At 39.7% G+C, this 27,000-nt stretch overlaps 1 protein-coding gene across 2 annotated transcripts; it reads left to right on the forward strand.

Annotated features, from left to right (window-relative positions):
* Positions 1–708: 708 nt before the first annotated feature.
* Positions 709–25,658, forward strand: cavin1b (caveolae associated protein 1b). 2 transcript variants are annotated; one of them, XR_011239664.1, is made up of 3 exons: positions 709–1,531; positions 20,856–24,323; positions 24,372–25,658. XR_011239664.1 is itself a non-coding variant. In XM_020083547.2 (2 exons), the coding sequence occupies exons 1-2, from the start codon at positions 1,001–1,003 to the stop codon at positions 21,732–21,734; spliced, it is 1,410 nt and encodes a 469-aa protein (XP_019939106.1). In that variant the 5' UTR covers positions 709–1,000; the 3' UTR covers positions 21,735–25,658. The 2 variants fall into 2 exon arrangements, 1 of the variants encoding a protein (XP_019939106.1); XM_020083547.2 differs by having other exon boundaries at positions 20,856–25,658.
* Positions 25,659–27,000: the final 1,342 nt, after the last annotated feature.

Genomic DNA, 27,000 nt, shown 5'->3' on the forward strand with positions numbered 1-27,000 from the left:
TTCACTTTACTCCAATGGCCTTCACAGTCACCAGATCTCAATCTAATAGCGAACCTTTGGGATGTGCAGCCGACAAATCTGCATCAACTGCGTGATGCTATCATGTCAATATGGACCAAAATGTCTGAGGAATGTTTCCAACACCTTGTTGAATCTATGCCACGAAGAATTAAGGCAGTTCTGAAGGCAAAAGGGAGTTTAACCCGGTACTAGCAAGGTGTAACTTATAAAGTGGCCGGTGAGTGTAAAATGTAACATAAAATGTTAACTTTTACAGCAACACTATGCCACAAAAAATAATTTTGTTTGCAATCTTCCTTGTCTTCCTGCCCGGTGTCATCCATTCTGAATCTGCCCCTCCCTTCCATATGATTAAAATGTTTGACATAGACAGAAGAAATGAGTGGAAACAGAAACAGAACCTGCCTGACATTCCTCCCTCTGCTGTGCCTGAGCTTGTATACAAGCAGATCAGCACAGCTCTGTTCTAACTATTTAAACCATGCTGATGGGATGCAGCTAGACCAAGGGGGTGTGTCATTGAATCATCAGTGGGCTGGGCCTTCCATTGTAGGTGGGGTTGCACTGATGTGCATGTGTGTCTATATGGGGAGGAGATGTGGGAGGGGTTTGCAGAGAGGTGGGGAGTCCAGTGGAAAAAAGGGGGGGGCTGGAGAGGAAAAACCCTGCCAGCTCTAGCTTGACTGGAGGGTTTTCTCTCCCTGGTGCTGCATTCGCACTCCAATGCTCATGTGGTAACATCCAGCACTGCTTGGCCTGATTCCAGTGATTTCAAGTACAAAGGAGAGAGGGAGAGACAGAAAGAAAGAGAGACAAAGTGTATGTATGCTGGAGAGAGATAAGTGAGTTTAGAAGTAGGAGGGAAAAGCAGAGATCTGGAAAAGGAACTAAAAGAAGAAGCAAGTGAGGGAGAAAACTGTTGTAAAAAGGGATCTAGAAGAACCAGTAGTGAAGAAACATTGATTAGCTAACTGACAACATGGCAACCATGGAAGCACTGGAATCCTCAAGTTCCCTGCTGGAGCCTCAAATCTTCACTGAGATCTCAGAAGACGAGGTCAATCTCCCACCCTCAGATGATGAAGACGATGCCCTTGTTGCAGCCAAGAAAGAGCTGTCCACCATGGGCACTGAGGGGGATGCTGCTGAAGACAAGGATGAGGAGGTGAAGGTGGACTCACAGGTGAACGGGGTCTTGGTGCTGTCTTTGCTTGACAAGATCATTGGCGCAGTGGACCAGATCCAACAGACCCAGAGCGGGCTTGAGGCCAGACAGCAAGAAATGGAACGTTCAGTGACCAGCATCCAGGGCGAGCTGACCAAATTGACCAAGAGCCACAGTACCACGTCCAACAGTGTTAATAAGATGATGGAGAAGGTGCGCAAGGTGAGCGTCAATGTCAAGACGGTGCGGGCCACCCTGGAGAAGCAAGGAGGCCAGATCAAGAAGCTGGAGAACAACGAGGCTGAGCTGCTCAAGAGACGCAACTTTAAAGTCATGATCTACCAGGTGGGAGAATTTGTGTGTGTGTGTGTGTAAATAGATGCATTATTTTGTGGTGTGTTTGAGGTCAAAGTTGTTTATGTAAAATAAATGACACCTTATTGGTTTAGCAAAGGGTGTGGCCCAGGGGTGAACCAAGCAAATGTAAAAGTTCTGGAATGAAATCATTTTATTAACTCATCACTCTCTAAAAATGTTGGTGAAAGGGAATGAGTGGTGGTTTAATACAAGTGAAGGAGGGTGTTTGCAAAACATGTTTCTCAATTAGCTCAGATGCATTTCAGGGAGTGGTCCGAGGTTACCTTTGTACCAAGTGCTGAAGTGACATCACTGAACCTGCAGTACCAAAAATACTGCTCTCAGGAAGTATTATTTTCCAGCACAGGAGATATTTAGACCATAATGAGATACTCTATTTCTTTCTTCTTTACCTACTTCTCATAATTATATCAGAAATTGAATATATGTATAGTCTATTGTCTGGCAAGTCCACCCTAATGCTAATCCTACATCAATGTTAAGTAATATTTCAAGAAGGGTTGTAACAATATGAACAATATGCCATAATCAAATATTAAAATGTATTTGTGAATTCAGTTATGAAGCTAGATCTAAAAGTTCAACCAAAACATTATATGTACTGTAAATAAAAGTAAATACAATGGGATTACCAAAACCATAATTCAACATAACTCAATATGACTGTTGAGATATATACACACCTATGGAAACACTGAACAGCTTGACCTCATTTTCCAGCTCCTTTAAAAAAAAAATATATCTATATATATATATTTATATATATACATAAAAGTATCCAAATACTCTACGACGTTGCCTACAGCAACATATTTTATGTTCTTAAAACACACAGACAGTCTGTCAGTCTTTGTCACCCTCAACCCGCTCCCAGATCTGCTGTATGCTGGATCAATAAGCAGCATCCACAGCAGATGGCTTCCAGATATTTTCCTTTCATGGCAGGCCATGTATAGGACAAGAAGAATACGACCTAGCCAAGCTTACTGGCTGCCCACCTCAGGCAGAATTAATTTGGAAAGTCATTTCACTTATTCCCCTTTTTATGCAAAGATGGAAAATACCACAAGTGAGTGCTAGGCCCAGTTAACAGCAGAGAAACGTTTCATTTGAAGTAACTGAGCACATTTTTATGCGTTTGTTTACTGAGGGGAGTTGAGGGGAGCCCTGTTCCTTTTTTTAGCCTTTGCAGAGTGATGTATAATAGCTTTCAGCTTTTTGCACAGTGGTGCAAGAACATTCAGAGTTTCCACCCTTGACTCAGTCATCATGGTTTTTACTGACCCCCCTCTCTCTGTTCCTCTCTGTCTCTATGCAGCGACTGGGCAAAAGTATAATAAGAGCTCCATCTTAGGCAACCCAGACTGTATGACTGTAAATGGTCGTGCATTTGTGCTTTTCTAACACACTTACACAGTATATTTGGCTTCCTCATCTTGGCATACCTGCAAAAGAATTTACATGTAATGGTCCACAGATGGGCAGGGCAGATCTCTCAGCAAAAATAAGCATATCTCCATCATTTCATCTGACAAAAATCAATGAGTGAACCATTCTTCTGTCTGAAAGGATCATAAATCAACATTTCAATTAGAGAACAATAGTCAGGAAGCTGAGGGCTGCAAGTTTCCAATTCAATCTACCAGAAATACCCCACAGTGAAAAACAAATGGGTAGGGATTTTGCTGGCATCAGCCAACTGCTTGGGCCCTTTGGCAAGAGAGACTCCCCCTGAAATGCCTATCTCTATCTCTGGCTCCCTCACTAACTCAAAACACTGGCTTTGTTTACGGTTGCCAACAATGACATAACGTCAGATTCATCTTCATTAAAAAGGCAAACCACAATGTGTTCTGGTTTCAATTTTCTGTGCTACTTTGTTGCCCTCCGAGGCAGATGCTTAGAATATCAACAGTAAACACCCCCGGTGAACTGTAATACTGTCTAACATTTGTCTACTTAGGACAGTGTGTCAACACATGAATACTTGGCCTTTGCTGGTAACTTATTTCTCAAAGCACATGTCGCATCTCCACGTCTAACAGTTTCAACAATGCAGCAGCAGACAGTGGTCTGTATATGAACTTCAAAAACATCACGGCAGGACTAACTAAACAGAACAGGCTGCAGTTTTCAGATTGATTTAAATCTGTTTACAGAACATTAGCTCTTGTTAAACCACAATATTAGCCATATACTGTATATTGGTGTATTGATTATGTGTGTGCATTTCAGTTGAAAAATCAAATACATATATGTTTCAGTTCATTCAGAAAGATTGTCAACATAGTTTGTCCACCAGAGAGCACTGACAAGTTAAATTTTTACATACATACTCCTCTGTATGTTCCTTGGTCATATTTAAAGGATTGTTATAAGACGTTACATTGTGAGTTTATGTTAAAAACAAATATCCAAAGATATGTCATCATAAGAATTTTAAAGCATCACTATCAGTATAAAAATCCGTACCCATGGTAAAGTTGCATGGCTTAAAATGTATTGAGTAAATTAACTGTGTAAAACAGTAACATATTTTTTACTCCAGTTTGCGACAACATTAGTTATCATAAGATCTAGATTTTGTGCATTTTAATTCCCCTGGTAATGTTTAAGAGTTTTAAGAAAGATGCTCATAAAGCTCATAAAATTGTCTCTCCGATATAGCTGAGATCTCCTCCTGAGCAGTGTGAACGTTGAATCGGCTAATCACCATTCCCTTATAGGGTTTTCTATGTAATAATCTTATCCACTGTGGAGTTGTGACCTAGCATGAGTCTGTTTATAGGTTTGTGATACATGTAACCTAGCAACAGACCATGTTTTCTGATCATTTCCACATATTTTTTACAGACTGCTCCACACTCAGTTTGTGAGGTGAGAGTTTACATTTAGACAGCTATCTTTTGTTCCGCTTGTGCCCTGAGGAAAAGCCCTGCCCTGGTGCTCAGTGGAATATAAAAACACAGTTACTGAGTGGTGTTCACCCTTACATAGGGTCGGCTCACATAGGGGTGCCGCAGCACGAGGGCTTTGTAGTGGAACAGGGTGTTTAATCTCTGCTGTAGTGGCCCAGCAGTCTGTGCTCCACTCCTTCCTGGGCCCCCTTTCATAAAGGTGGTCCTAACCAGACTTGTGAGATTCATGACTTTGTTCATCTGGGTTACTTATGAAAGACACAAGATGAAAACCTTAGATATGATCAACATAAAAACATGTGTTACACATATTTAATGAAACCTAAAGGAACAACTGATTACATGTTTCTCCCCAGATTGCATATTTCATTCTGCCACAAATCATAACCATGAGTCAAACACCCAGCTGTTGTTGACGCCAACTGTTCAAACAATATCCCATAAAGCTACTGGTATGTTGGATCAGCCCAGGCTACTGTAGGATGTGTACGTGGAAAATAATCAGTGGCAGCTCTGTCAGCACATCAGTTGGAGAAGACAATCTCCTTGTTAGCATGAACAGCTGTGCTCCTCGGGGTGAGCGTGTTCACGTGTGGGTGGGTTTTTGTCTGTGGGGGTGTGTGTGGCTTTGGCTCATTTATGCCTCAATGTCCAGTAAGCCTTAGATTTACTTCCTTACATCTGTGTTCAGTTCCTTGACAACTGAGTCCATGTTGTGTCAGAGAACAGAGCTTGCTGAGGACCTGATGTGGAATATGAAGCATATGAGAGAGGGACAGGGGCAGCAAGGCAGTGTTTGTTCATTAATTCCTACTCTTTGTATTAATAACAAATGATTAAATGAAAATACGTCATGTTAAAGACTTCACGTGTAGAGTAAAAGATACCAAAAGTTATTACCTGTGTTTTTTGTGCTCACTCAATTTCATGAGATACTGTAGCAAAAATATTGTTGCAGCAGACTGAAGACAATGTCAGCAACTAGCTGGTCTTCAAGTGAGTAGAACGTTTAGCAGGAAGAGAGTTATAGATATTTTTTCAGGAGGTGATGAACAAACCAGAGATAAAATTATTGAGATTTACGAGAGGGAAAAGATCAATCAAAAAATTGGGGGAAGAGGAGATGTCCATCCTCTTTGTACAGGGAGTGGATGGGTGTGTTGCGGTGAAGAGCATATTTAGACAGCTGATTCATAGCACAGGCATCCCCAGCTCCATGCTAACCTCCTCTTTCCTCCGCCTCCTCATGTGGAACCAGTCACAGCCGTGATTCTCCCTCTTCCCAACTCCTCCACCCACGAAGAATTCTCTCCACACCCTGCCCCGCCCCACACACCGCCCCAACTCCCTTACCACTCCATCATTTTCCTTTCTCTCATCTCAATTCACTCTTTCTTTGTCCATGAACAGTTGATAACATTTGTGTTCTTGAAGAATCACTTCATCTAACTGAGACTGAAAAGAGATCGGAAATAATATATATTCAAAGATCAGCATGCTCATGATAAGCAGTTCTGAAATACTATGCATTCTGAGTGCTAGCAGTTGATCATTTATAATCTAAATGTTATAGCCTAAAAAATTAAGCGAAACAAAGCGAGGTAACGTCATGTGAACTTTTAAGGGAGTGTTTCAGTCTTTTGAAAATGTCTCTGGTTCGACTGACTCTAAAGAATTTAGTTTCTACAAGCATTAGTCATGTTGGATTTGTTGTGCAATTACTCTTTAGAGGTCCAGTGTGTAAGATTTAGGTGAAAGGGATCTATTGGCAGAAATTGAATGTAAAATAATCCTCATGATATTTTCGCTAGTTAATTTCATCTAAATTGTATGGATTGTAGTTTTCTTTACCCAGGAAAAGGCCCTTTGTATTTAAATACTTTATATTTACATCGAGGGGACCCTCTCTACGGAGGCTGACATGTTTTTTACATTATTCCAGACTGGACAAACTAAACACCTTTTGAGTTTTTATGACAACTGAAGCTGCCACAGGTTCTTTTTCATGTTTAGAAGGAGAGGGTGAGGTGAGGGGTGTTCAGCTGCAACATGCAACTTCAACACTAGATATCACAAAATTCTACACACTGTACCTTTAAAGGTCATTTAAAGCAAAGTCATTTCATTTTAACTCAGTCACTGCAATCGACAGATCCACTGATAAAGACGGAGGAAATAAATCTCTCTATTAGAACAGAATTTACATCCCTCTCTTTTATGCTGTAGCCTGCTTTGCACCGCCACCGCCCTAAACACCTGTTGCCTCCACACTCCCTACATTTCAATCAACACCACAACTTGAAAGTAACATTTTCTCCAAAACTTCACCCAAATCGTTTTCAAATGAGCTAATCTGGATGTTCAGTCCTCAAAAGATTAAAACTAGAACACGGTTGAAAAGAGCCTTGAGATAACTTCTGTTATGTTGGCGCTATAATAAAATTGACTTGACTTGACTTGTGCAGATGCTAAACATTTCACCAACAGCCTGGGAGCGATCAGGCTCCCAATAATGTTTAGCGAGTAAGTTCATCAAGCGTGAACCTTTTCTTCTCACACAGGTCGATCCAGGGCCTTATATGGACATGAGAGCCAGAAATGTTCCCTGCTCGGTTTGCAGGGCACATTGTGTCTTACATTGTTTCAGCTGGGAGCAGTGCTCTTCGGAGGAGTGTTTTACTCTGTGGTACAGAACATAGTGGTGATTTGCATGTCAGGTAACATGGTGAAGACATTGATGAGAGCATGTTGACAGTGTGGGGAGGAAGGAAAAGAGAGAAGGAGAGACGACAAAGGAAACAGTGAGATAACAGAGGGCTAATGGAGCCAGAGAAAGAGCCGTCTATAAATAGCAACTATCACATACTTTTTTGATTGTGAGAAGGAAAGGCCCTTTCGGAGATCGTGTTCCTGTTTGGATTTGAAGATCCGAGGCAGGGCACAGGCCCCAGCTGCTGACGCTCAGGCCGCAACATCTGCTTGTTGGATACATGCAAATACATCAACAACCATGTTTTCAAAAAGGTTTTCTTCTGACTATGATACCCTGGCAGGGAACTTCAATGACCTTATTGTGTCTGTTTGACGTTCCTCTGCTCATATTCAATCATACACACACAAAAATGTTTTTGTGCCAAACATTTTTAATGAGTTAAGGGTAACTCTGTATGGAGTCGTCTAATCTAATCTGATGGCAGGTAGTTGCTTCCCAGTAAAAAGCTAAAAGTCCTGCTCTTTTGTTACCACACCAATTGCTGGAGAATACTTTAGGATTATTATTATGATTTTACACAACCAAATACTAATAGTCCTACCGTCTCAAAACACTTTTTTTCAGTGCACCTTCTTCTTTTCATCAACAAATTTACTTGGAGTGTAAAAAATCTGCTCCAGGCCATTCAGGTCTAGTCAGTGTATCCTGAAAATCTTCCAAAAACTGCCATAGAGCTACAACTTAAGGGAAACAAATACTTATAATGTCTTGTCAAGTATTGTAAATTACTATTATGTTGCTTCAGCTACATTAACTTTGGGGAATGGAGAATTTATTTGTTACTGAAACTGGTTAAAAACCCAAAACCAGCCTTGTCTTGACTGCTTAAAAATAGTGTAATAATCTTTTAGCTGTGCTGAAATGCATGACAAATCTACTCTAATGCTGATCACTTGACATCAATACAGAAATGATCTTTCAGATCAAATTGCATTTTTTTTCTAAGGTGAAGCTTTTCCACATGAGTCAGATGCGAATGACTCATAGTCAAAAGCTGTGGTTAGTCAAAACATTAGTTTGTGTGCTCATATGATCCACACTGTCATATGATTCCAGCTTTGAATCCTCTCATGGCTGCTTAAATGATTGGCCCTGAACAGAGGAAAGCTTGTGATAAGTTACCATATCATCTCGGTCTGTGGTGATTTGAATACTAAGATCACTTCCCTAGTCTCTTCGTCTGCGGGCTGAATGGAAAGATGCCACGATGAAACTCGTTTAGACAGACTACAAAGGACAGAGGCCTGGTATCCTGCCATACTGTCATCCTGAAGTCGTGATTACTGAGGAAAATACTCAGATAAGATCTCAACAAAAGCTGAAAATTCAGATCTTGAGATAAGAGAAAGACGTCATTATCAAATTCTCATTATTAAATTCTTGTTTTTTGCTTTTTGCTCAGACAACGGCACAGAAACACTGCAGAATATGTACTATGAAATAATACTGACAATATTTTCAATGCGTTAAACATTTTGTAGCCATTTTGTTTGTAGTAATTGACTCTTTTGAGATGTAAGTTAGAAATCATACTTGCTTTGTATTGTTTAGCAAGAGCTTATAGACAATTACACTAATAAATGTAATAAATAATAATCTCTCCATATATTATATGAAACCACAAACAGACAAATAGTAGACTGCATGCAACAGTGGCTGACTTTTTTTTTTTTTTTGCATTATCATGGCCTTCCTGGCTAGTTAAGAGACAATTCATCGTATGTACATGCTAAAATGCACACCACTGTGTCCATCAGTAGCCTAACATTAATGGGGGTTAGAGGGTTAAAGCAGAGGACTCTACACAAACAGTCGAGGAAGAAGCCAATTCTTTCGCAGAATCAAAAACACCAAGCTCCTCCATTGTTATTGGAGTAACATGGGGTGGCCATGGGAACGACCACTGTCATGACTGTCCAAGTCTTAGTCGAGCACGGGGAGCTGTTCACGCAGCTAGAGAGGCCAGAGAGGAGAGGGACAAGGCCACCAAGCTTCAGCTGCTCATCCCATCACAACAATAACTAGATCCTTTTGTTCAAGTGCAAGTAAAATGTAAATATTCCTCTTGTACTTATAGTTGTCTTTGGACATGGCAACGGAATAGTACATGCCTCATATGACCTGGGTGAGTCATCACCCCGAACTGGGCTTCATAAGTGTTCATAATACAAAAGATTGTGTGTTTCAATGGGACCAAATGTTTGTGTGTGTGTGTGTGTGTGTTTGTGTGTGTATTTGTGTTTGGTTCTTTGTGGTCCTACATGAAAGTACATGATCAGAATACCCACGAACCAAAGTATGTCGTAAAAACAGCCTCCGATGATAGTCAACAATGGCAAGCTGTGTCTTGCAGTGAGAGCTGAAAGGAGAGCGAATGAAAAACAGCACCAAGTGCCTGACACACATGTGTCTGCAGCCTTGGAAACACTACAAGAAATCTTTATTTCTACTTCATTCATGTGCGCTCCCTCACAAAAAAAAACCTTGTTTAAGTGGATGGTTTATGCAAACGGGTGTGGTCTGAAGGTCCACATCCCGAATACACAAAGACGCTGCAGGACACTGTTTCACTGTAGGAAATATTCTCATTACATGTTGGCCACAAAACAACACAACAAGGAGAAACATCTGATCAGAAGAGGAGAGGATGTGATGATAATTGGCGAAAAAATGAAACTCACCGTTCCCACTTTCACATCTTAATGATTTCAATATACTGAGTTTACATGACTTCTTTATGAGCCAAACAGTTTGTAGATAAAGACGAGATTAGATACAGCATGTGCTATAAACATCTATACAGCAATTTCCAATAGTGCTGGTAATGTTATTTTCCATCAGTGAGTGGGGGACTGAAATGACATGAAGGTATTTAAATCAAAATACAAGACAACTATTGACACTATGAGGCACGAAGAGTTGTGTAACTTAACCAACCTGCAGGTGGGTGCAGGCGGTTGCAGTCAGGAGTCATATCCACAGGCTAACAAACACTGAGTCAGGTAACAGGCAAGCCCTGAAGCCACCAAGCTGTCTTTACATTCTTTGGCGTACGTGCTGCAGTTCATCATCTATCAGTCAGTCACCACCTGCACAGCTTACAGCTACATTTTGTCACACAGTACCAAAGTGAGTTGTTAACCCCAATGCTTTATACACTTCCATTCATATGGCTGGGATTCAGTTGGGTAAACATTTAACAGGAAATCAAATGTTTTTGTCACGTTGGACTGAAAGAGTAAGTGTGTAAATTATAATCAAGTGTAAACTTCATATTGAAATTGCTAGAAGGAAGGATTCAGTCGTTCAGACTAGTATTCAAAGACCAATGCTAACAAGGCTATGTGCTCTTTTGTGTGTTGGGAGAACCATGGCTACAGCATCCTTAAACTGCTGCATAGAATACAGGAAAGAGGGATTGGACGGAGACATGGCGTGTTCTCGCCAAGTTCTCCACTGCTATATTTATTAGTCTTCTGTTGCCTTTTTCGTTCTCCTTTGTTGTCCTTCATCATCCAACACTACTGGGCTTTTTTGTCTCTTGAGACCCATTTCCCATGTTCATTAAACAGAGTACAAGAATACAGAAGGTACAGTGAAGTACAAAATGAAATGATAAACCCAAACAAACACATTTATCATGAATGCAGGGACACACTGATACTATCCAGTATCATTGACACTTACATTACATAACAGTAATAGCAGCAAATATTACACGTTTATTCATTTAGACCTCTCAAAATATACCTCCTAAACATGAGAGATAATATGTGGAGCCAGCCAGTATAATGTCTTTGTCCATTCACAAGTTCATACTGCTCTGCAATGGGTTTACATGATATAATGTTCTAAATGCTGCTGCAGTGAATGTTTTCCCCTTTGTCTACGTGTTGGCTCATGGCCCCGCCTTCCAAATGGCCAATCTGCTCTGATTTTCAGCGTGATTGGTCACAGAGCATGTGTTGGAAATGTCACACCCTTTACACAGAGGCTTCCTGATCTTCCTAAACACAGGAGCCATGGTATAATGACGTCAGGTCTGCTTTACCAATGTGAGCAAAACTCTCTGGCAGCCATGTTACATGTTAGTGGCATGAAAAAAGGCCAGGGCTTGGCTTCAGCAACTTTTTTTTACATGTACCTAAAGGCTAACACCAGAGAAAAGGAAAGATACAAACAAACCAAATGATTTGAATTCACTCAAATGCGATCACATGCTAGTGGGCATGAAATGAGGTTCCAGATTATTTTTCAACTCCATTTCTAGTGACAACGTTGCTAAAGAGCCCAAAACAAGCATAACTTTAAAGTAAAATGTAATGAACTTCACCAGGCCGTGGAGTACAAATGTCACTTGTCTACCTGCTAATCAGCTTCCTGAGTTGATATTTAAATTAAAACTGCTGAACTTGTCCGTCTTCCCTTCGCTGTAGGAAAAGCAAAAGTGAAAACAAAAAGTGAGATTATCTAGCACAGGAGTGTTTGTTCTGTTGCCATGGAGCTGTGAACACTGATCTCTCTCATTCCTCAGTGATCCAACAATCTAAGTTTATCCTCACACCATTAACTGAGGACACCACTTAAGACAGAAGGAAACAAAGAAAGGGGTGGGAAGGAGGTGAAAGACAGATAACAAGTAAGAAAGAAGGAAAGAAAAAAGAAAAAAAGAAAGAAGGTTGCTTCAGTGCTTCAGTGCAACGACGGGCTTGGTGACTCATCCTTCTCTCTCCTGCCTCAGGGACCAACAGCATGCCATCACTTTATATAGAAATTTCTCTCTCTCTCTCTCTCTCTCTCTCTCTGGTCCCATGTCACTGATTAAAGGGGGTGAGTGGAAAACAGAATGAAAGATGAGAGTTCTCTCCCCAGAGTTCTTTACTGTGTGACTGTGGGACTATTACAATCTTTCTCATGGCACTCACATAGGAGCTCTCTCTCTCTCTCTCTCTCTCTCTCTCTCTCTCTCTCTCACACACACACACACACGTATATACAGAGAGAGAGAGAATGTATGTCTGCACATCTATCACCCTGAGTCTGATTAAGATTAGACTGACATTGGTTTGCTTTAACTGGCTTTAGAAAACCATTTTAAAACATGAGCAACATGGTTATTATGAGGTTATTATAAAAGCCAGATTATGTCACTTTGGAAATTGGTAACACAACATTGCATTAATTAACAATTACATTCATAACCATGCAGTAGATACTAGGTCTTTCTACATCTTCATTGTTTCCCTGTATTTGTGTTCTGGAGTTGTGAAAACCTTTTTTGTCATGATCCAAATCCTTTCAAAGATGTGTGAAAATAAATCCACAAGTGTTTGTGTAACATCCCATTTACAGGTTTGACCCTTTGATTCAGCGAGAAATGAATTGTTTCAAATGTACATATGAGAAGCTGAGGTGCAATCCATGCCCAGCACACATACACAGCAAAGTTAGTGCCCATGGTCATCCATGGGTAATCACAGACTATGTTGACTATATTTCTTCTCTATCTCAGAGATTTATTCTTGTGACCCAAAAATGTTAGGGAAATTGAAACTGTAGTTTTTAAGTAACCAACATTAAATGTTAGCAGGTTGAACATGTTTTTAATGGTGGAAACACACATGTACAGTAAAGGTATCACAGCTCCTCCTGTACAAGAGTGATTTTCTCTATCTACCCCTGGTAAAAAACACAAAATACTGAGACGAGACCTGGCTTCACTAGTGTTTACTGTATCCAGTTGTTTTTAAATGGCTTAACAGTCTGCTATGTAATTACTTCTTTAAAGGGGAATATTTATTTTGTGTGGAAAAGAAAAGCTCTTTTGTCTAAGAAAAAAAAGAGTTTAAGAGCGTCAGGAAGTTATTTGATGACCCATTTTTCTTCTGTTCCTTGTGGAGTCTATGAAGCACGAGCTACAACATGTAAGAATTACTGTGAGTAAGACTCATTCTTGAGCTTGAAAACAACTGTTGGGAAAACAGCCTCATGACAAATTCAATTCAAAGCTCTCAGTCATTTCACATAATTCTAACTTCATTTCGAAGTTGTTAAAATTTTGGGTAAAAAATCTACTTGTCCATGACAGCTGATCAAAACCTACAGATCAGATCAAATTGACTCTGTGGTGAATCTCTTTTCTAATTTCAAAGCTGAAAAAAACAGAAAAACTTGTCCTCATTTGACTCTGAGTTCCTTTTAAAATCAGCTGTTGTATCATGAGCATTTGTCTTCTTCATGGATTTACTGGAAAATCCTGTGTGTCTGTGTGCGTGTGTTTGTGTATAATGGAATGCACACTTCTAAGCTCATAGCATGCTCACTCCTTATACAGTTACATCACACAAACACACACACACACTCATGCATATATCTTTTCCACAGCAGTAGGGGAGTTGTGAGTGGTTTGAGTTTAAACAGGAAAACAGAAACAGAGAGGGGTGTGTTACAGCGGGATTCCTCTCCCTCTCTACTTTGGGCTAATGAGTGGTTGCAGTGTGGGCTCAGAGTGGAAAGCTTCCATGGTGTGTTTCATATCCCACACACACACACACACACACACACACACACACACACACACACACACACACACGGCACCTCCAGTTGGAGTAGGTCTGTCCCATGATTCAAATGTTTTCTCATGGAAAATCTTTTCCCCTTCCTCTGTAGCATTAGAGTTAGGTTTACCACTGTTACCATGGAGACACAAGTACAACTAAATGTTATGACTGAAAAACGGTGGCGGCAAGACTGTGAATGGTTACGATGGTATGATTTTATTTGTATATTTTATAAAAAGAATCATCAGATTCCAGTGATGTGCTGTCAGGACGTCTTATCATTTACTGCCCTCTTTTGGCTGCAGCAGGCTGTTATCTCTGGAAGCTAACTTGATGACTAGCCAATGATATAAGGGGGGTGTAAGGGAGTAGGAGCACAACGTAAAGGAGCAGTTGACCCTGTGAATTGATTGATTATTATCATTATCATATAAATCAATATAAGTTGAAGCAGATTTTAATACCTAACTGGGCTGGTTGATAGCCAGTTGTGGTTCACCACTGCCTACACCTCAGAAATTCTACTACGCCCCACATACAACATCCTCAACATCTTTCAGGAAACACACAGGCACACAGGAAGCTGTTGGCTTTACACTTTGTACGCATGGAATTTGGACACGTTCAATATTAATAAAAATTTGAATAAACAGGCAACCAACTGCATTGGTCAGTGAGGGCTGGGCAGTGTGCCTTCAGTCTGTGGATCAAGTTAAACATTCCTTCTTTGACATCCTCTGATAAACAAGGTCAGCAATGTACGAACAAGTAACAACAGTATTTCTGTCAAACATATATATAAGACACACACAGGAACAGTAATAAACAAAATTCAGTTTCATATAATGAAAAATATTGACTACAAAATTGTAGATAAACCAGGTAGATTGAACACAAAATGTTCTAACTTCACTATGCACCATAGTTTTTTAATAAATAAAAAGCGCTGCACACAACATCCAGCAAACAATAAAAAGTAGATCTGTTTGAGGAGGACTCACTCATGACAAGGAATAATTCTTAACTCAGGACCAGAGAACAGACCATTACAGACGGGCAGGTTTAGAGCAAGAACTGCACCAGTAATTTATAATGGTAACGAGATGTTGCCCAAGTAATTAAGTGGAAAAGTACTTTCTAAACCAAGACTTTACTAGAGACAAAATGGTTCAATAGTTTTAGTCTAGACCAAAATATCACAGTTTGGTTAAAGGTTATATACTCAACTGATTTAAATGAACTCATTCTATTTTTGGAAACTGTTTGATGTATTATAATAGTACTTGTAAACCGGACCTAATATAAATATTACAATTTGTTTTTTACAGGGAGCCGTACACCCCCACAGATACTAGGTCACCACACAGCTGTAGACTTTTACACTTTTTTCAAATCTTTTAAGCCAACATGTATTTCAAACAGAAATTTTAAAGGTTCAGTGTATAGAATTTAGTGACATCTAGTGGTGAAGTTGCAAGTTGCAGCTGCATACCCTGCACCTCAACCTCTCCTTCCAAACACGAAAGAGAGCCTGTGGTAGCCTTCAGTTGTCATAAAAACACAAAAGGTGTTTAGTTTGTCCAGTTTGGATGACTGTAAAAAACTTGGCGGTCTCCATAGATCCCTTTCACACTGAACCTTTAAATGAGATAAAATCACACATTAAATGAGATGTAGAGAAATGTTAACGGCTTGGGCCTAAATGCTTGTGCTGAGTAGATGGTGGGACAGATTCATCATGCACATTCATCGAGTGAGAGAAACACTGGATAGTGCTGACAACACAAAACATCAGCCAGCTGATCTCAGCAACTGAAGCACACACACACACACACACACACACACACACACACACACACACACACACAATGGTAGGCTTTTGTAAGGACTAAATGCATCATATTGTTAGCTACCTCTTCTGTTCAATTGCCTTGGTGCCGAAGCTGTGCTCCTCCAGAGGTTAGGGCTGTAGCTTCAACTAGACACTCTATATGCATTACACTTGTTGCACAGCTTTTCTATATGCAACAATGCTTATTTCCATCTCTCTAGAAATTGCACTGCATGACTTCCCCTGACTGTTGCCAAAGAAATCTGTATTATTTCATATGCTGCAGCTACAACCACTTTCAATGGAGCTGTGCTGTGATGAATTTGGCTGCAGAACAGACCACAGTTTGAACATACTGTCTGTAGGATTGCTCAAAGTATATAGTGTTTGCATTTCTCTGGACCAGTCAACACTGTCGAGGGACTAGTACTCTTCTCTGAGCTTTAGGTGCTCTGTGCTTACATTCATTATGAGAAACCATGGTTGCAGACAGTAGAGTGTGAAGTGGTCACATTATGGTTGTTGAAGGAAAACTTTGGAGGATTTAGTGGCATCCACTGGTGAAGTTGCACACTGCATTACCTGAATATGCCCTCACCCTCCCCTTCCAAGTGGGTAGAAGAATCTACAGTGGCCTTCAGGTTACATACAAATGCAGAGAGGTCCTCTCAGAGTTTGATTAGTCCGTTCTGGGCTACTGCATAAATGTGCTGGCTCAACATCTCGGGAATCTGTGCAAAAGGACCTGCCCCTGATGGAGATGATCAAGATTCATTCTAAGGTGGAAAAAAACCAATAGCTCTTAGTTTCAGGTGATTATGTAGTAATGAAAAAATCATGCTAATAGATAGTCATAGGTACTTCACATTGGACCTTTAACATGTGTGCATAGTAATGATGCAAGCAACCAGAGAGGTAAACTGTAAATACAGCAAGGGCCAAACCAATGCAGTGAATAACAAGAACAGAGACTAGAAACCTGGATGTCCAAATAATAAGCACAAGGAGATCAATATCAGTGTAACTCATATTCCATGTAAACGACTGGAACACTAGCTTGGTGTTACCATGAGCTGCAATGTTTAGGCATGTATTATACACATTGGCTTCAATGTTAAGTTCCTCGATCTCATGTACATAATGCTGCACATAGTGTGATCTGAACTTATTCCAGTCAGGTAAGGTCATGTTACAGAGGATAATGTCTGCTGTATGCTATACAACAGTAATGGAACAGTGTAATGTACTGTGCCAGAGAGCTTAGAGGTGAGTATGAGAGCGTGAGTGTTCATGCACGCACACATAGTGAGTTGTTTGAAGGACAGAGCCAGGGTAGAGGCACTGTAAATGCCTCTCAGATGCATGAGTTTTCCATCAGCCATGAGTCACTGCCGCAACATGTCCACCATTGTCAGATGGAAAAAGAGGAACTACGAGAGTTGCGCGACAACAAAGTTGGAAAGTTGATGTGAACAATGAAGTGATGTAGCTGTGTGGGTCCATGTCTAGGTAGTGGAAGAATGGAATGCAGCAGTGGTTACAGAAATCGACTGCGAGCACACACACACACACACACGCACACACACGCACACACACACACTCTTATAATCACTACAGGAAGGCATAAGAGATAAAGAGCAAATTGTGAAACACCATATTGTGATGAAATAAATTGTGAGACGACTATCCCCATTGCTTCAGGACACACTAACACACACTACCCTCCCTCCTTCTCTCTCTCTCATGCACACACACACACATTGTGGTTTAGTCTGTTTTGCAATTGACTTCCCTCCTGACAGTCATTTTGTTATTTAGGCGCAAACCAGAAGATGGAAATGATTTCCTTGTGCATCTTTTGCAAGACTTCAAGGCAAAATGCAATCTTGCTCAGAAAACCAAACACACAGAGACATGCACAAAAATTCAATCTTGCTCACAGAACCATTACATACCACATTCATCTATTTTCCATGCCTGTGAGTGTACCTTCCTGTCTTTGGCCCAGCAGCCTCATGGAGAACAATGTCCCATTAAATTAGGAGGGTCAGGAAGTCAGCACACCAAGGTGAATGCCTGAACTTCCCCCAAAACTCTTTCCATGTTCTTTGTACACACACACACACACATGAACACACATGCACACACATGCACACAGCACATAATTCCCTCCTTTTGAATCCATTTCATGTAAACACTTCACATCTGGGGTTTTCCTAGGCATACACTGGCTTCTCCTCATTTCAAAAGCTAATGGGCTTCGACCATATTACCCTTTTTCTGCAGTGCACGGTGCATTCATTAATATATCCAATGAAAAATAATAATTAGTCTATAGTATGGCTATGGCTCATTTGTTATGTATTAGGTTTTATTCACTGTTTTATTCACAACATCTGTCCCAAAGAAATTCCTCTCCCAATGAGTGGAAAGAGGAGAGTTAGGATGGGAGGGTCCAAATCCAGCTGTGACGTGAGGCCCCTCACTCACTACTAATTTTGCATATTAAATAAATCAATACATTGCAATAATTATTGAACTATTAATATAACGCCATTCTCTGCAGTTCCATAAGAAAGATCAGCATGCAAACATTCAACCGTGCTGTCCCCCTTTGATGAGAGCTCTTGTGACGAACTGTGGGGCCTTGTCAGACACTTGGGCCACATGTTGCTTAAGCGATTTGCCATACCCACTGCATTGTCTTCGAAATCAAAACAAGTTCTAATGAATTTGAGCAAGATTTCCAACCCCTCCCCCTTGTCAACACAGCTGCTCAGGCCGAGATCCCTCATCCAAGGTCAAGTTTACCCAAGATACTGCAGTACAATACCTTTATAAAACTGTCATCACACGGAATAGCAACAGAACACAATAGGCACGAGGCCCACCCACCATTTACTCTCGTACCTCCACCTTCTAGTCCACGCTTTGACGCTATCATCTTCCTGCTGAGCAGATGGTTTTCCAAGACTCAGAAGCCTCATCCCACTTGTGCTATTGCTCAGTGCATACGTCAGCAGAAAAGTATCTCCCTTTTCCACACCTTACAGCTGCTCCCCCCTTCCACCCTGTGGTCCTTTGTTCTAGCTCTGCTGTGTTCCTGTTTTGACCATAAAGGCATGTAAAGGGAGAGGAAAAGACAATACTTACAAGTTTTGGCCCTCATGCAGACATTCAGGAGCCAAATTGGATGAGGATTTGCCGTGATGGAAAGAGGAAGAGTATTGTATTCATGAGGTTAAGGGGACACGAGAAAAAAGTGGAAAGACTTCCTCATCTGGAATGTTAATGAGTGAAAGGCGACACAAAGGTGGGTGGGATATGGAAAGGCCATGGGAATGGAGGAATAGATGATGGAAGAAGTGCGAGAATATGCAGTGATGCTGTTCAGGAATGCTTTATCAGGTTGAGGTTGGGTCAGGCGGAGTCAGGTTATAGAACACGTCTGTACTGGTGGTGTGAAAGCTTCTCTGAGCAGGACATTTACAATAGGGTCTAAAAGTCTGAGACAGTAGGGCTTCTTTATCCTGGGCGGGGTCACTAAAAACAAAATGGTTCCTCATGTAAAGTGCTTGCAAAGCTTTGGTGGGAACTCTACATTCTGTCCTGCAGGTTTTGCAAAAGGGAAATTCAAAGCTTATAGTGTAACCTACATAGAAGGGATCCATCTTGAACTTGTTCAGGAGTCACAAAATGAGTGCAGTTGAAATTAGCTTGGGTGAACTCATGCAAACAATTAAAAGTGATTTATCAAAGATGGGTTATCACCCAGTTTATATCATCAGCTTTTAACATCCAAATATAAATAACTTTGTGTCCATGGTAATAACCAAGCCAAAGAAGCCGAGCAGTTTACTGTGTAATCAGGCATGATGTTTGTATGATTATAGGCAGCACTGAGGTTATTTTCAATGTTTACATGTGTTTGGTATATTCTACTTTAGGCCACCTATATATGGAAACTAGCCTGAAATTATATGTATTTTAGAGGGCTTATATATAAAATAAGCAACAACAGTAATAAAAAAATAGCATGTTGCAGTATTTATTTTGACACCTTTACAAAGTCTTATTTACCAAGGTCATCTGGCACTGGTTTCATGGTGGGCCGAGTGAGCCAGCTAATGCTAAACTTGAGACTTGAACTTTGGCTGGAGTCTCTATAACCCAAAATTACATTTTCACACATGAACCAACCAAGTTGCGAGAAATGTGGGATCTTACCCTGTGTGACGATGACAGACAACACTGGGGGCACTGTGTACACACTGTGGCTCAGGGGAGACAGCTGGTCATCCTGGTGGCTCGATCCTTGTCTTCCCCGTTCTGCATGCTGAGGTGTCCTTCTGAAAATGGGTGAATGGCAAAAAACTGTACTGTAAAGTGCTTAGAGTGGTCAGCACTGTAAGTGCTATATATACATATACAGACCATTTACTAGATGATGTATTGGATGATACAAAACAAATATGATGTATTGTGTAGCAAGCATTGTATGTTTAATCATACTCATCACTTCAATTAGTCTATACCCATGATTAAAATACTGAAAGTAACATTTTATGAAAGCAGCATTTTATGATAGTAAAGACATTCCATGCTTATTGCCATATCACAAAGTTTTAACCTTTAAACTGCTCTGATCAATTGTTTATATTAACATTCCAATGATTGGTTTAATGTTTTAGACTGTATATTCCCTGAACTCTAAAGAGTGTTTTAGCATATTTTTAGTCATTGCTGGTTTTAAAGGAGTTCATACCACTAAAGAAACCTTCTTTCAAGGAGCAGCAGGCAGGGGTTTCCTCTGAGAATTCTCTGAACCACTACAGCAGACATATAAACTTAGTAGCTGGTTATTGAATATAACCCATTATCTTTATCTATAACTGCAACTGTTTAAGTTGAAGTTGTGTTTTTTTCATGAGTTGGTATCAGGTTAGATGTTGTAGGGTGGGTGTCCTGTATCCTCCAACAGCTCGTGTTTTTTAGAACATACAGCACAGCACAAAAAAGTTGATGTGTTGTTCCCTCTAATATGACTTCCCAGTTATAATCTTTTATTATATGTGTTTACTTTTACTGGCTTACAAAATAGTTTGAATTTGAATTTTGACCAGGCACAATTCTTCTTGATTGCTGAACTTTGAGAAACTTCTGCCATTCACATTAAACAATAACAGTCCTTGTGTTCTGTTCTCCACAGGATGAAGTCAAGGTTCCATCAAAACTCAACATCTCTAAATCCATGAGGGTTTCTGAGTCTGTGTCAGGAAGTAGAGGAGGCAGCTTGATAGAGCTAAAGGAAGCTGCGGAAGAGCCTGGAGATGAGGAAAGAGAGAGAGAGGAGACAGACAAACCCCATGTAGACCTCTCCTCAGATGAGGAGGGACTGGAGATTGAGGAGACAATTGAGGAAACTCGTGCTGAACGGATCAAGCGCAGCAGCCTGCAGCGCGTACAAACCCTGAAGACCGTCTTCTCAAAGGAGAAGATGGACAAGACAAAGGCAAAGACCAAAGAGAACCTGGAGAGGACCAAACAAAAAACCAAGGACAACCTGGAGAAGACAAAGCAGAGGACAAGAGAGAACCTGGAGAGGACCAAACAAAAAACCAAGGACAACCTGGAGAAAACAAAGCAGAAGACCAAGGAGAACCTGGAGAGAACACGTCACAACATTGAGAAGAAGATGGGGAAGCTTGGAAACCGCATGACTGTCAACCCTGAGCGCAAGCAGAAGATGCAGACATCACATGACAAGGTGAAGAAAGCCTTCACACCAGACCATGTTGTTTACGCCCGCTCCAAGACTGCTGTGTACAAGGTGCCACCCTTCACCTTCCATGTCAAGAAAATCCGCGAGGGTGCTGTTGAAGTGGTACAAGGCACTGAGATGGTGGAAGTGTCCCAGGATGCCGAGCCTTTCAGCGGGGTGGATGACGCAGTTGAAGAGGGCGCAGAGGAGGTTGAGATGGAGATGATGAATGGAGGAGAGGATGAAGACGAGGCTGAGGAGGATGAAGAGGAGGACAGCCACGAAGCCCTGCATGAGAATGAAGACAGAGATAGAGACAGCGACTAAACAAAGAATAAGGAATTTGCCGAGATCCTGACACAATTCTTTGCATCAACCCTGAGTCTTCTGAAAAAACTGAATAAATTGGGAGGATTGAGAAGATTTCTAGAAAATATTCACAGTTGACAACATTTGGATCTTATTTTCACTATTTGGGCCATTATTCCTATCAGTTGTAAGAACTTTGTACTCATCATAGTATTTGTTGAGATCTGGAAGCATGGTGATATTGCTAGCTGACGACAAAATTTGTCAACCAGATAGGTATTAAATAAATAAATACATTGTCTAGATTATCCAAACCACTTTTTTGGAGGCAAAATACATCCAAAATGTCAGTAATAATTGATTGCAAAGGTGCACACTGTCACCTTGGACAAATTCATTTTACAATCTGAAGCAACAGATTGTTATTATATAAATGGGGAAATTAATTTGAGTGAAATTAAGCTAATTGCTTCATTACAGTAAAACCCAAATTATTTGCACTTCATCAAATCTGTATAAAAAAACAGGTTTTTACTTTTGCTTGTAGCCCAGGTATTCAATTTAAATGTCTAACATTATTGTTGGCAAAAATACAAAACATTTAATGTACCATGTCAATCCTAAATACATCATGCTAGAGCACTTGGAAGCTGTTTCGTACATTTTGAAGTTTTTTGTAGGCCTTTCAGCCTACCAAGTTCTGCATCAGCTATTGAATAAAGTCAAGGTGCTGGGCCAGACAGGAGGCTCATTGCTCAACACATCCAAGATGATTTCTGCCTTTCAGGGGTTCAGGTGTGAATAGGTGTTGAGATTACTGTAAACTTCCTGAGGACAGGGGACTCATCAGGACTGTGTTTGAAGGACTAAGAGAGACAGGGAAGGACATAATATAATTTCAGCCGGAATTTACCAAATTTTACATTATGAAGAAATGCTTTAACACCTGTCTGTTTATCTTTTGTTGTGTCATATTCATTGGTCATGTTTTTGGTCAACATGGTCAATGCCTCTAACTGCTAATAGTGGGACTAGATTTTATCCACTACCGAGGAAAAGGCACCCATTCATTGATATACAGACCAACCATGTGATAAACATGACATTTGTTTGTTTTTTTCATTAATCCAGTCCTGATCATGCCATGATCATCTGAGTGAATTACCCAATTAGAGGCTGGCAAAGCAGGTCAAATGAGAGGGTGTGGTCAAGACTAAAAATAAATGTATTTAAGTCTATTTCAACTCAAACAGAGAAAACCATCCAAAAACAACAATGTAGCCATAACAGCCTAATATACTTTGGCTTATGTTGGAGGTTTGTTTGTTTCCTTGTTGTCTGATCGGTCTCCTCATGTCACTAGACTCAACAGACAGTTCAGCAAGGTCACCCATGTTTGGATAGCTAAGTAGACAGGGCGGGCAACTGCCTCAGAGTGCCACTGGCCCCAAAAATCCATTGGCCCTAAAAGCTCCAGGTCTGATGTGTGTCAGCTGCTTTGTGCAGGTTTATTTGTTTTTGAACATACAGCATCAACTGACACATTAGTTTTCAGCCCACAGTTTCAGTCTCACTCATTAACTTTCATACCAGCAACAATAGGCAGCAGTTTTCAAGGATAACATTAAACTGACTGCACACTACCATCCCAGTAGTCATTGGGGCTTGATGTTTAAATAGGCAGCTCTTTGCTAAAACATTCACCACAACAACTTAACAGGGTGATACGATGTCAGTGTTGTGTTCACATCTTCTTGTGCCTTTAAATGGAAAATATCAAAGAGGAAAGCTAGTGTCAGATAATACATTCTGGTGTAGATAAACTGTACACATTGCACAGAGACTGGAAGGAATGTGGAGTCAGGTGCCTTGCCCCTATCAGTATAAAATGATTGTGGGTCTCAGCAGTTAAGTAGGACATGACAATATATTGTCTTGTCTATGACTTATTACTTATAAACAATAGGAATGATGGCCAATATTACAAAGTAAGACCCAAGATGGGGGTAAAAATAATGCTACTTAAAAATCAAAGTTTATAGAATTTGATGAAAACAGTCCCATATTTGCAAAAGCACTTCAAGGGTTGTTTAGAGTCCATTTGTGTTTGGATGATGTAGATGATCACTAAAAGTGGAAGAAGAAGAAGAAGAAGCCTGAAAGAGGTAATAGCAAAATTAATTTTAAAGACAATATACTTACCACTCCAACTAATGGAATGAGTTTATGGCTTCTGCCCATGGAATTTCTGTTTAGTTCTCATGAATTGCAAAAATGCAGATTCACAATTATTACATCGATAAACACATTGAGTACATATTCATGCTTATCCATAAATTACTTGCGTTTTATAAATAGCATATATCACACATGTCAATTGGATTCTTCCACCCCCTTTGTTATTAAGTTGTTCGAATACAGTTATCTTACTCTGTTTAATGTACGCAATATTTAGAAGTAAAGTGATTCTGTTGGAATTTTTAGGTTTTCATGAGCTCACAGTTTTAATGTATGATTTTGTATGTAACCACACCTCACACTCGGCTGATGTCATCTCCTTTTTCTTACTGCAAAATGTACCCTAATCACTGTGCTTTATATATATATATATATATATATATATATATATATATATATATATATATATATATATACATTATACATACTTTCATGCAGTACTCTTTTATAAGATTTTACTGCCAGTGTTCCCAAAACATAACCTGCACCAAAATGAAGGTCAATGAAACACAAGATTGGGACAGTCCATTTTATTTCACTCACAATCATTTTCACCTTTATTATTTTCCCATGAGAGTTTTGCTCCTGCAATGTATATCGAAATATGTGTTTCATAAATTAACTGGGATAAAGACCAATTCTTACAGTAAATTCATACAAACCTCTGGTCAGAGAAGTTTGTGTGCTAATAGAACCTTTCTATACGCCTACGTTTCTTTATATGTATGATATTGCTGTGGTCTGAGACTGACCCCTAGTGTTCAGTCGTCTTGCTGTAAGTTTCTCTGTTCCAGATTAAAGGAACATTTCAGCTCCAGCTTTTCTCTTTCAAATAATCATTTCATTTAACTTTTTCCAAATAGCCAGGCTCTGTTGTCCACATTTGCCTCTTCGTCATAAAATGTAAAAATGTGTTTCGTTCTGCACAAACAATTGGTGGAATTTTATGAATGCTTTGCAAGTATGAATTGATATTTGTTGTTGTTGAATGATCTGCTGAGACTGCATTACTTTGGGCATAGACAAGAGAATATTCCATCCACTTATTCATTTTGCTATGCTGTTCAGCTCAGTGGGAGCTGGAGTCTATCTTGACATCATTTGGTGTGAAGTGGTGTACACACTACAGGTCAGCAGTGTATCCAAGAGCTATCCCAGAGACAGACTCTAGAATCATTAATGGATCCAAAGAAAGAGGATTGAGTTTTATATAAAATTTACCATGTCACCATAGTATTTGTACTGTCAAAGTTCAGTTTCTATCAAAAATTACAATTTTATTTGTGTTTTTTGTATATAATGTGAATCACTGCCAATACAGATCACAATGCATACTGATTTTATTTACCAGAGAGCCTCTTCTCTTCTGTTACATAACTTCTTCAGCATTTAGAACAGCTTGTAAATGACACTGGCTCTCATGTTTGCAAGGATAAAGCATTCCAGCCTTTTTGGTCCCCAGTTGTGCTACAGACATTTGGTTTAAGGCTCAGTCCTTCAAAGTGAATCAACAATGCCATGTCTGTCAGGGCAGTGAAAACATGCAGCCACGCTGAGGCCTTTGTCAAAGGAGCACAAAATGTAGTTCACATGTAACTGATTCTTTGCTTTTGTTTTGTCATTAACAGATGCTTGTATAATGTTAATTGTTTATTTCTTAACCACTAATGATTTAATTAATAAAAACTATTTGGTTCACCGTTACTGTGTTTTTATTTCATGTTGCAGACAAAACTGAAGAAATAGCATGTGGTTACAAAATGCATTTCCAGTCAATGTGAATTTCAATGTGGTATCGTCGCCTAAGTTACAGATGATAAATTATAGCTGTAGAGAACAAAAACACTGTTACAATCTAGAGGTAGAACCTTGAAAATAGGTAGAACCTAGAAAGTACAAAAACATGTGGAATCTTTTTTGTTCTAACAATCATTTTGTTAATCATTATTACTGTGAAATATTTGGATTTACCACAGATCTTTCCACAAGCACCACATCTTATATTTATGTCTATATGACGAGTGGGTGTGCAGTCTTCTGTGTGGAGTCTGAATGTTATTCCCGTGCCTGCATGTGTGAGCTTTCACTTCTGGGTACTACACTTCCTACTACAGTCCAAACACATGCAGACTGACATTTAAATTGACTGTAGGTGTAAATGGATGTAGCAGCTAACAGTTGGCAGTTGGCAGAGATACCTGCAGAATGATGACAGATAGAGATGACAAAAAACTTGACATGTCGTATGTTGTGCAGCTGTGGCTCAGGAGGTAGAGCGGGCATCCACTACAGCTCCATTCTGTTTGCCTAAGAGTCCCTGTACAAGACACTGAAAAACAGACATCTACAATAAACAACATTTACACACATCTGTAATAAACAACATTCACACACATCTGTAATAAAACAACATTCACACATCTGTAATAAACAACATTCACACACATCTGTAATAAAACAACATTCACACACATCTGTAATAAACAACATTCACACACATCTGTAATAAACAACATTCACACACATCTGTAATAAAACAACATTCACACATATGTAATAAACAACATTCACACACATCTGTAATAAACAACATTCACACACATCTGTAATAAAACAACATTCACACACATCTGTAATAAACAACATTCACACACAACTGTAATAAACAACATTTACACACATCTGTAATAAACAATATTCACACACATCTGCAATAAACAACATTCACACACATCTGTAATAAAACAACATTCACACACATCTGTAATAAACAACATTTACACACATCTGTAATAAACAACATTCACACACATCTGTAATAAACAACATTCACACACATCTGTAATAAAACAACATTCACACATCTGTAATAAACAACATTCACACACATCTGTAATAAAACAACATTCACACACATCTGTAATAAACAACATTCACACACATCTGTAATAAACAACATTCACACACATCTGTAATAAACAACATTCACACACATCTGTAATAAAACAACATTCACACATCTGTAATAAACAACATTCACACACAT

This window comes from Paralichthys olivaceus, chromosome 21 (assembly GCF_024713975.1).
Source record: "Paralichthys olivaceus isolate ysfri-2021 chromosome 21, ASM2471397v2, whole genome shotgun sequence".
Lineage (NCBI taxonomy): Eukaryota > Metazoa > Chordata > Actinopteri > Pleuronectiformes > Paralichthyidae > Paralichthys > Paralichthys olivaceus.

Excerpts from the sequence above, each read along its gene's own strand:
- cavin1b (XM_020083547.2), top strand. The coding sequence starts at position 1,001 with ATGGCAACCATGGAAGCACTGGAATCCTCAAGTTCCCTGCTGGAGCCT. Across the intron at positions 1,532-20,855 it reads TTAAAGTCATGATCTACCAG|GATGAAGTCAAGGTTCCATC; the intron begins GTGGGAGAATTT and ends TGTTCTCCACAG.